Genomic DNA, 11,519 nt, shown 5'->3' on the forward strand with positions numbered 1-11,519 from the left:
AATAAATTATTCATGTTTATATAATTAAGTTGCAAAATATACTTGTTATTGTTATTAAATTATATGAATATTAATTATTTATTTTAAAATTATTTATGGTACATTTGAAAAACTATTGAATAAAATGTTAAATGCATTTAGATATAAATAAATATAATTTACATACTAATATACTGTGTTGTGCATAACTGCATTGTGCATAATTAAGTAATATCAATTATTTATTAATTTACTATTAAATGATTAATGTTGACATATATATATATATATTTATTAAATTACATGTATATTAATTATTTATAGGTAATCATTTATGGTACATTTTAATTTTAATATATGATGATTACCTCAGTCATACACTGTACACAATTAAATAATACTTCAAATGTCATTTTCCAAAAAAAAAAAAAAAAAAGAACGAGACAAAACAAAAGTATTACCATGGTTGAAAAGCATGCTAATAACATAAGTGGAAAGATGTAATTGACAGGGTTTCCGGTATATATCTCAGTGTTTCCATACACTACCCTTACACAAGGCTTTCTCACTCCCTGAGGAAAACACACAGGCTTTTCCGAGCTTTTCTCTCTTGAGTCAATACCATGAGTGTGACAGCTGTGTCTCAAAAACAGCACCGTCCCGCTGACAAACACCCACCCCGACGACAGGATCTTAGAGAAGGAATCCGTTCGCAGGACGCGGCTGTCTACGTCCATGGACAGAAACGTTGGAGCCCACGGCTGGATGACAGCAGAGCAACAGAAGAAGAGAGGATTGACTTTACACTGGTTCTTACTGAGTGTTATCTTATCACAGCTGCAATTCAGAGGCTATCAGAGAGGTCAGTATATGACTACTGCTGCATGCTAATCAACCACACAATACAAACACACGCTGTGAATAAAGCGATAAATCAGAGGAACTTACTTTTTGGAATTGCAGGAAATAGTATGGGTCATCTTCAATGATAAGAAAATCATATTTCCTGGCAAGCTGCAAATTAAAAACACAAACACATGCGACATTGCCATTGGTCGGGAAAAACAAACAGCCCCGCCCCCAAACTCACGCCATTGGTTGAGAACAAACAGCAATATTTACACTTAAACTACAAACTCTCATAGCTGTCTTTTTTACATTAAAAACATTTTAACATGTAAAAATAATATTAAAAATAATATAGTAAAATAGTAAACTAGTACTAGAATAGTATATTAATATTTTTAATTAGAATTAATTTGTATAGTTTAGTATTATTTATATACTTGCATATCATATATTAATACTTTGAATTCACTTTTGTTTTTATATTTTCAGTTTTCATTGTAGTTTAGCATTATTTATATACTACTATATATATATATATATATACTGTACATATTATGAATTAGCTTTTGTTAATATTTTTTAGTTTTCATTTTAGTATTTATACACTAAGCATGTATTAATATTTTGAATAAGCTTTTAGTTAAATATTTTCATTTTCATAGTTTGTTTTGGTTTAGCATTATTTCTATACTTGTATAGTATATATTATGAATTAGATTTAATTTAATATTTTCAGTTCTCGTTTTAGTTTAGTATTATTTACATACAAGTATAGTATATACTAATATTTCAAATGAGGTTTTATTTTAAGATTTTAGTTTAAGTAATATGTTATGTGCTTTTGTAATCTTTATTCATTTTTGGGGATTTTTTTTCACCAAATTTTCTATATAGCTTTAATTTATTTTTATTTTTAGTAATTTTAGTACGCCAACTTCAGATTATTTATTTCAGTTAGTTGTCGAGAAGACATTTCTAATTTATTAAATTTTTTTTATTATTATTTATTTTTGTATTTTATTTCAGCTTTATTTACCGACAATTGAAATAAAGCTGAATTTTTTTATACATTTAGTATAATATTATAATTTTTTTTATAGCATAATAGAAAGAGCAAGTAAACACACTCTAAATCACAAATGTCACACAAAGCATCTGAATATACTGGTAAGGTTGGACAGGCAGCATTTAGGCCAGACTCAAACTCTATGCAAGTACACAAACGCAGAATTGAACGACGTACGTTGTGTGCAACTCTGCTCACCTCATAGACTTCCTGTTTCCTCTCACTGGTCATGGACGCTCCGGTGGGGTTGCCTCCGTTCGGGATGGTGTACAGGACTCTCGGGACGCTGCTTCCCGGTTTCTGTGTGTCTGCCGGGTCCCACCGCTCCAGAATATTCCTCAGATCCGCAGGGATCATGCCGTGCTGATCGCTCGCCACATTAATGAGGTTACAGCCCAGCGGCTGCAGCTGTTGAGGAAGGAGTTGGTAATGTTTACATTTAATGGGTCGAGAGAGAGAGAGAGAGATCGCAGGTAAAACATGGTGATGATGGGAAATGTGCTTCATACAGCCGCCAGCGTTCCTGAGTACGTGGGAGCGTCGAGAAGGACGTTGTCTCCAGAATTGACCAGCATCTCAAAGATCTGATGAACAGAGCGAAGAAGAAAATTACCATGTGATGTCCGCAGGGATCATGCCGTGCTGATCGCTCGCCACATTAATGAGGTTACAGCCCAGCGGCTGCAGCTGTTGAGGAAGGAGTTGGTAATGTTTACGTTTAATGGGTCGAGAGAGAGAGAGAGAGAGAGAGAGAGAGAGAGAGAGAGAATGGGAAATGTGCTTCATACAGCCGCCAGCGTTCCTGAGTACGTGGGAGCGTCGAGAAGGACGTTGTCTCCAGAATTGACCAGCATCTCAAAGATCTGATGAACAGAGCGAAGAAGAAAATTACCATGTGATATTATCCTAAATTATGGCACATAATTCTATATGCATATCACTAATAATATCAAGCATAATTCTCAGTTTATCAGGAACTTTATGCTCTTCTTATGTATCCACAAGAACATATATTATTATATTTGTATATTATTAGCATATTACATGTTATTTTAGTACAATTGAGATGTAGTTTTTTGTGAATTTTTTATTATTATTAAATTTTCTGCTTTTATTTTAACTTAAGTTAAAGTTTTAGTGTTTTTGCCATTTTCACAGATTTTGTTAATTTTATTTCAGTTGTAGATATTTTAGTACATCAAGTTGAATGAAAATGAGACTAAATGAAACTAAACTTCAGTTAACGTTTATAACGTTGAATTCTCGCTTTACAAACATCAGGAGTAACCTGTCTCCACAAGAGCATTTATTAGGGACAGTGTTATTTTTGTGTCATTGATATTATATTTTTATAACTATCATAGTTTTTATTAATATTTTTTATTTACTTTTTTGTTAAAGTTCTAGTAATTTTGTGTATTTGTATGATGTCTATATAGTGTTTTTATTAATTTTTTATTTCAGTTTGAGTTATTTCAATACATAAACTCAAACTAAATGAAAATGAGAAATGTTGCCTTGGCAGCAAGTTCAAATAAAACATGTTTAAGTTAATGTTTATTTTATTTTTAGTAAAAAAATTTTTGTTAATAAATTTACATTTATGCTATTATGTGTCTTTTAATATAATTTGTCTAAAAAGCGCAATGTCGTGCGCTTTGCTTGGCCATTTGTTGTGATAAACAGGAAAGTGTGTCCAGCTGAATTCAATTTGAGTTTTGTTAAACGAATATAAAAAGCTTAGTATACCGCGGCAACCCTCGTGTGAAGCTCTCCTCGTATGAAGACCGAAGAGTGTAAAGACCATTGACTCTACCGTTCGACTCCACCGAGCAGGGACATTCAGAACATGCAACACAACTCCTTGTTCAAGCTCTTGTTCTATCCAGGCTGGACTATTGCAATGCTCTCTTGGCAGGTCTTCCAGCCACTTCTATCAAACCTCTACAATTAATCCAAAATACCGCTGCAAGATTAATCTTTAATGAGCCGAAAAGAATGCATGTCACACCTCTGCTCATCAATTTGCACTGGCTACCAGTAGCTGCTCGCATTAAATTCAAGGCATTAATGTTTGCCTACAAAACCACCACTGGCTCTGCACCCATTTACCTAAATTCATTTCTTCAGAGTTATGTGCCTCTAGAAGCTTGCGTTCTGCAAGTGAACGGCGTATTATTGTGCCATCTCAAAGAGGCACAAAATCACTTTCACTGTTTTCATTAACTGTTCCCTCCTGGTGGAATGACCTGCCCAAATCAATCTGAGCAGCTGAGTCCTTAGCCATCTTCAAGAAACGACTAAAAACACATCTATTCCACCTTTATTTGACCCTCTAACTCTAGCACTTTCTATTCTATTTTAATTCTACTTTATCTAGATTTATCTTCTTTTTTTATTTAAAAAACAAATACTAGCTTTCTATTTTTTCTAATCTATCTACTTGTTTTTATTTGTGTGTATGTTTGTGTGTATAATATATATATTATATATATATATACATATACCTTGCTACGTGTACTGCGTTAGGCTAACCGAGACTTGTCATTTGCACTTATATATTGTTGCTCTTTTAGTGGTTTTGACTGCTTTTATTGTCCTCATTTGTAAGTCGCTTTGGATAAAAGCGTCTGCTAAATGACAATGTAAATAATTTATATACTATTACAGTATTTAGTAATATACTAACTGGATTAGTTTTTACATTTTCTGTTTTCATTTTAATTTTAGCTCTTTTTTTGGAAGTTTTCTTTTTTCTATACAACTTCAATTTATTTTATTTTAGGTTTTAGTCATTTCAGTATGTCAAATTCAACCTATTTTAGTTAGTTGTTAATTAGTTATTAGTTTTAACTTTCAAGTTTATAATTTCAATTATTTCACGTTTATTTTAAGTAACAAAATATGTTTTTTTTAAATGGTTTTAGTTTACATTTATGCATGTGACAAACGCTTTTATCCAAAGCGATTTACATTGGGTTCAAGGTACACGTTTTATCAGTTCTCACTTTCACTGGGAATCAAACCCATGACTTTTGTGCTTCTACTGCAATGCTCTACTGTTTGCGCTACAGGAAGGCCTAGTTGATTATAATAACCCTGAATAGGGATGCATATGTATATTATATAGGTGACCATATTATTATTATTAGCCACAAGTAGCACTTTAAAATCCATCTAATTAGTTCCAGATTGAAAACAGATTATCTGATGTGTGATGTTAACGGTGTGTATGTACTTTGCAGAGCCCCTCCTGACTGCCGGTGGTGACACACATCTCCATCTGTCCTCTCTCTGGACTGTAGCCGGCGGTGGGAGGATTGTGAAGGCTTTTCTGAAGATCCTTCATCCACGAGAGCAGCTCAGGAATACTGCCAACACACGGATTATTTTTCACATAAAATAATTCCACACTGTTCTGTCCCTTCTCTGAGAAACAGGCTGATCTTTTCCTGTTTTTATGAAGCCCCTCCCTCAGAAATAGGCGATGGGCTCTGATTGGTTAGCTAGCCCAGTGTGTTGTGATTGGCTAAACCGCCTCTAGTGCGTGTCTAAAAGTCCCGCCCCTCACCTCAGCGGCATGTGCTCCGGTTGTATTGTAAACAACGGCTTCGTTAATCGCTTATCAGTTTGAGCCCGATTGAGAAGCAGAGGATATTAGTGAAGAGGATCGCGAAGTCTCTCTCAATTTTTTTCCTTTTATTGGAAGTCATGAAAACACTATCGTGGAGTTTTTCTTTTGCTATTCCAGCAAATGGGAATGCAAAAAAATATATTTGTGGTACTCTACCATTCACTGCTCTTCAAGTTAAACCAACTATGACGACTTCCGCTGCTGAGAAACCCGGAAATGTGAAAAAGCTCCATGGAATATATTTTCTTACTGTTTGTATTTTTATATCAATATGGTATAAGATTGTCCTATTTAAATCAATGTGATAAACGAGTTAGGTCAAAAGTAATCAAAAGTAGTCTGATTATATTACCTAAAATCTGTAATGTAATGGATTACGTTATTAACTACAATGTAATTTGGAATCAGTAACGGATTACAATTTGTGAGTAATCTACCGAGCGCTGCTTATTATATATTTTTTATTATTATTATAATAACGGGAGCTTTCACTCAGTCAGTCAGCTTGCGCTGCAAATGATATCAGCTTCATTTATTATAAAGAGAGCGCTTTTTGCTCGGTACCATGACATTGCTCGGACAACCGTGGAATTTTACTGGCATTGGTACCGACTACTGAAATTTTGTTACACATACAGTAACTCCAAACACCAGTGTGTATTGTGATACCCGTATGAGCCGGAGTACTGCAGCGCTCTCTTCATCAGAGGCTCGTCCATCACCAGCGCTTCGCCTCCCTTCACTTTAATGCTGGCCGACTGGAACGGGAAGGTGTTGGGATTGGGAGCTCCTCCGGCCAAAGAGATCAGAGACGGGGGAGACCGCTGCTGAAGCTCCGCTGGATCAGAACCAAGCCACAAATTAGGACATGTCGTGGGTTACAAACAGTCAAATAATAATACAAATCACACTCACTCAGTATGCGGATAGGTGACGGTTTTCTCGCCACGCTCACAGCTGTCAGAAAGCGAGCGTAATTCATGCTTCTGATGGGACGCAGGTGGAGAACATTTCGTAAATTAGACATTAGAAATTGTGATTTTCATTTCTGTACATCTGTATTACAGGGTTTGTCATACAGGAACGCCAATGGAGTTTAAAAATTCATAATTTGGAAGCAATCTTAATAGGAGTTTAACGGTATTATCCAAATTTTGATGGATTATAGAAGAATCTAATCAATTAGAAGTTTAGAAACACTGTAAAAAACCCAAAGTTCCTTGTTGGATATGAAATGGTTCCAAATGAAACTGTATTACACAGATTTACTGGATAGAATCATTTGATCGTAGAAGTAATTAATCACTTAGAAATTTCATTTGTAAAAAGCCTATTAAAGCTGCAGTCCGTAACTTTTTTTGGTTAAAGCTGGGTGGCCCGATGGATGAGGAGGAGCGATGGCTGGACGCGCTGGAGAAAGGAGAGCTGGATGATAACGGAGAGCTGAAGAAAGACATTGACGAGTCTCTGCTCACAGCCAGACAGGTGCCATATAAAACACACACAATCTAAACAATCTTAAAACTCCACAAAACCTCCAAATGGAGACCTCACCATAACCAGACATGATGCAGGGTTATTATTGTTAACTTTAAAGGTGAAATAATGGAATATAAATAGTAGATGACAAAGTGAAATGACCCTGGACCACAAAACCAGTCATAAGGGTCAATTTTTTGAAATTGGGTCAATGGAAATAAGCTTTCCATTGATGTATGGTTTGTTAGGATAGGACAATATTTGGCCGAGATACAACTATTTGAAAATCTGGAATCTGAGGGTACAGAAAAATCTAAATATTGAGAAAATCATCTTTAAAGTTGTCCAAATGAAGTTCTTAGCAATGCATATTACTAATCAAAAATTAAGTTTTAATATATTTATGGTAGGAAATTTACTAAATATCTTCATGGAACATGATCTTTACTTAATATCCTAATGATTTTTGGCATAAAAGAAAAATCTATAATTTTGACCCATACAATGTATTTTTGGCTATTGCTACAAATATACCCCAGCAACTCAAGACTGCTTTTGTGCTCCAGGGTCACATATGTTACTTCAGTTATTTTTATTTCTAATTTTCATCTAGTTTAAGTTGAAGCACTAAAATGACTAACTACAAAAAAAAAAGTAAAACCGAAATAAAATAAATTTAATCTAAATAGTCATATTTAAAATAAACAAAAGTAATAACATTAACAAACATACTGACTAAAAATGTAACTAAAATGTAAACTGAAAGTATAAAAATAAAAGCAAATTCAAAATATCAATTAAATCTATAATAGTTTATTAATATTATTAAAATAACACCAACATAATGCATTAAGTTATACGGTACCGTTCAAACGTTTGGTGTAAGATTTTTTTTTTTAAGAGATTGATGCTTTTATTCAGCAAAGACATTAAAATAGTCAAAAATGACAGTAAAAACATGTTACAAAAGATTTCTATTTTAAATAAATGCTGTTCTTTTGAACTTTCTATTCATCAAAGAATCCCGAAAATTAAAATGCATCGCAGTTTCCACAAATATGAAGCAGCACAACTGTTTTCAACACTGATAATAATCAGAAATGTTTCTCGAGCAGCAAATCAGCATATTAGAATGATTTCTGAAGGATCATGTGACACTGAAGAGTAGAGGAATGATGCTGAAAATTCAGCTTTGATCACAGGAATAAATTACATTTGAACAGATATTCACATAGAAACCGTTATTTCAAATTGTAATAATATTTCATGATTTTACTGTACCATATGTTTTTTATCAAATAAATGCAGCCTTGGTGAGCAGAAGAAACAGTACTTGTAGGTTTTATCACCCAAAATATGATTTGATGAGCTAAAAATGAATAGTTGTTGATTGGTGACTTTATATGAAGTATTTGACATTTAACTGATCTTCACCTGAACAAAGTTTCGTCTCCATCTAAACAGAAAGCGCTCTTACATAAGCAGCAGAGCCAGCCGTTACTGGAGCTCCTAATGGGATACAAAGAGAAGGAGCTGACGGCCCGAGATGATGCAGAAGCGCGAGGAGCGCGCTCGCAAAGACGCCTGCAGGCCGCCAAGAAAGCCGAGGAGAACAAGAACCAGACCATCGAGAGACTGACCAAGACCAGCAAGGCCAAGATCAAGAGCATGAAGGAGCGCAGGTCCAAGCAGGCGCAGCCGCCCATGGTGAGGTACAGCAGTAATGTTCAGGGCTCCGCCGTCTCGTACCCCACCGGGATCCCCGTCCCGACGCCCGCTGCCCCGCGAGCGCCTCCCCCCGCGCCCCTGAGCTGCGGCATGTCCGGATGCTCCAACCTGAAGAAATACTCCTGCTCCAAGACGGGGACGCCGCTGTGCAGTCTGGTGTGCTACAGGAAGAACCTGACGCTGGTGCAGGAAGTCGCTTAAAGTGGTCTTTGTCAATGGAGTGTATTTACAAATAGTAGGTCGATGCAATTATGTTGAACAAAGACAAAAGTCTTTGATTAATCAGTGTAAAATCATGCTGAAGTTTATTTGTTTTGTGCATTCAAAGCGATTCATGAAACACAAGCAGTAACACTTTACGGTACGGTAAAAAAAAATGTATATTAGGTTTTCTGAACCAACAATGAATAATTTTTACTGCTATTATTAATCTAACTTAATGTAAATGTATAAATAAATATAAATGCATGTATGTGTATATACAGTGGGGAAAAAAAGTATTTAGTCAGCCACCAATTGTGCAAGTTCTCCCACTTAAAAAGATGAGAGAGGCCTGTAATTTTCATCATAGGTATACCTCAACTATGAGAGACAAAATGAGGGAAAAAAATCCAGAATCCAGATCACATTGTAGGATTTTTAAAGAATTTATTTGCAAATTATGGTGGAAAATAAGTATTTGGTCAATAACAAAATTTAATCTCAATACTTTGTTATATACCCTTTGTTGGCAATGACAGAGGTCAAACGTTTTCTGTAAGTCTTCACAAGGTTTTCACACACTGTTGCTGGTATTTTGGCCCATTCCTCCATGCAGATCTCCTCTAGAGCAGTAATGTTTTGGGGCTGTCGCTGGGCAACACGGATTTTCAACTCCCTCCAAAGATGTTCTATGGGGTTGAGATCTGGAGACCGGCTAGGCCACTCCAGGACCTTGAAATGCTTCTTACGAAGCCAGTGTAAATGGTTCATAGAACTACTTTGAATCGAATATATTTCTATGTAAATCATTCTGTAAAAACATTGTTGCATTGAATTTGAGTATAGAAATGTTTTGTAACACGTTCATTCTTGCGTTTAATTATGACTTGAGAGCGCAGCCTTATTTTTGTAAAAAGACTGAAATAAAGAACAGCTGAAGTAAATCTGCATTCATTTATTTGATAAACGATGCACATTTGTTGGTTGAACAATGTATTACAAAACTTCGGAGAACATGACGTTCTACACCTTCAATAAAATACAAAAACTTTTTCATTTCACAAAGTTCAGAAGTGTCGTTAAGGCTTTGGTTATAAATGCCGCTTTAAAAAAACTAATTTCACTTGATCCAGCAAGGAAAAGTCAAGTGAAAAACATAATTTCATGATCAGTTCTGCTGCAAGTGTTCATAAGCAAGTCAATTGTGCCCGTTGAAAAATTCCAGCATAGTCTGAGGTATTAAAGTTGTTTTCACCATTTCAATGCATTTTATTGTCTGACTCATCAGACTGGTTCATTAGTTTATTGCTACAGATGTTGCTGTTTGTATTTAACTTCCATTGTGCAAAACCCTTCATAGTTTTAAGCCCACAACAACATATGATTAAAACAAGGAATATTTCAGCCAAAAATGAAAATTTACTCTCAGGTCATCCAAGATGTAGATGAGTTTGTTTCTTCATCAGATTTGGAGAAATGTAGCATTGCATCACTTGCTCACCAATGGATGCTCTGCAGTGAATGGGTGCCGTCAGAATGAGAGTCCAAACAGCTGATAAAAACATCACAATAATCCACAAGTAATCCACACCACTCCAGTCCATCAGTTAAAGCAAAAAGCTGCGTGTTTGTAAGAAACAAAGACGTTTTTAGCTGTCGCTTCTGGCTAAAATACGAGTCCATAATAACGCTTCCTCCAGTGAAGATGTGGTCTTGTCTGAATCAAGAGAAATCTGAACAGATCAAGCGAATCAGTCCAAAACAGCTCAAAACATATATGTTGGTGGATTTTGATGTGAGAGACAACAGGAGATGGACTTTTTCACTGGAGGAAACGTTATTATGAATTATAGACACATATTTTGGCCAGAAGTGATAGTTTGAAGTTAAAGGGTTAGTTCACCCAAAAATGAAAATTAGGCTGTGTTTTACTCACCCCCGAGGCATCCTAGGTGTATATGACTTTCTTCTTTCAGACGAATCCAGTCGGAGTTATATTAAAAATTGTCTTTGATCTTTCAAGCTGTTTCATGGCACTCAGCGGGTGTTGCATGCATCAGTCCAAAAGAATCTAGCTTGCGCTCACAGTTGTACACATAAGCAGTTCCGGGCGGATGACGTATGAGGTTGGCGTTGCTCATGCGCCGGTGAGTCTCGTGAAAACCAACGTTTGTTTACAGGAGCAAAGGAAGCAAAGTTTCCTTACTTTAGCAAAGGAAAACCAGTCTCCTCGCGGCTTATATCGAAATCCTCCGACATTCTTCTTTACAAATAGTGACCGGTGTTTTGTTTTGTTCTCTCCGCTGCGCTTCCGCGTTCGTCACTTCTGAGCAGTGTATGCGCAGCGCTGACCTCATACGTCATCCGCCCGGAGCTGCTTCCGTGAACAACAGTGAGCGCAAGCTACATTAAAGTGATTATTACGTTTTGAATATGGATATGTTTCTTACAAAAATGCATTGATTCGCTACAGAAGGCCGTACGTTTTTTTTTATGGATGGTCACTTTTTATTTAACTTCTTTTGGACTGATGCATGCAACACCCGCTGAGTGCCATGAAACAGCTTGAAAGATCAAAGACAA

General features: G+C 35.8%; 2 protein-coding genes across 2 annotated transcripts in view; one reads left to right on the forward strand and one right to left on the reverse strand.

Moving 5' to 3' along the window:
• Positions 1-6,535, reverse strand: part of aadat (aminoadipate aminotransferase) — a 12,081-nt gene extending 5,546 nt beyond the window's left edge. Inside the window, exons 1-7 of the mRNA XM_016236114.1 lie at positions 6,444-6,535; positions 6,198-6,366; positions 5,133-5,265; positions 2,683-2,757; positions 2,093-2,302; positions 928-993; positions 658-740 (exon numbers count right to left, since the gene is read on the reverse strand). Coding sequence (XP_016091600.1) covers positions 658-740; positions 928-993; positions 2,093-2,302; positions 2,683-2,757; positions 5,133-5,265; positions 6,198-6,366; positions 6,444-6,510 — 803 coding nt within the window. The 5' untranslated portion in view covers positions 6,511-6,535. The remainder of the gene's footprint in view (positions 1-657; positions 741-927; positions 994-2,092; positions 2,303-2,682; positions 2,758-5,132; positions 5,266-6,197; positions 6,367-6,443) is intronic.
• A 227-nt stretch (positions 6,536-6,762) lies between these two features.
• On the forward strand, positions 6,763-8,936 carry ino80b (INO80 complex subunit B). The gene is given in 5 exon segments (XM_071582294.1): positions 6,763-6,780; positions 6,897-7,013; positions 8,472-8,549; positions 8,551-8,581; positions 8,584-8,936. Coding segments are annotated over 5 exon segments (597 nt in total).
• Positions 8,937-11,519: the final 2,583 nt, after the last annotated feature.

The sequence above is a fragment of the Sinocyclocheilus grahami genome, unplaced genomic scaffold (genome assembly GCF_001515645.1).
Source record: "Sinocyclocheilus grahami isolate Dianchi unplaced genomic scaffold, SAMN03320097.WGS_v1.1 scaffold481.1, whole genome shotgun sequence".
Lineage (NCBI taxonomy): Eukaryota > Metazoa > Chordata > Actinopteri > Cypriniformes > Cyprinidae > Sinocyclocheilus > Sinocyclocheilus grahami.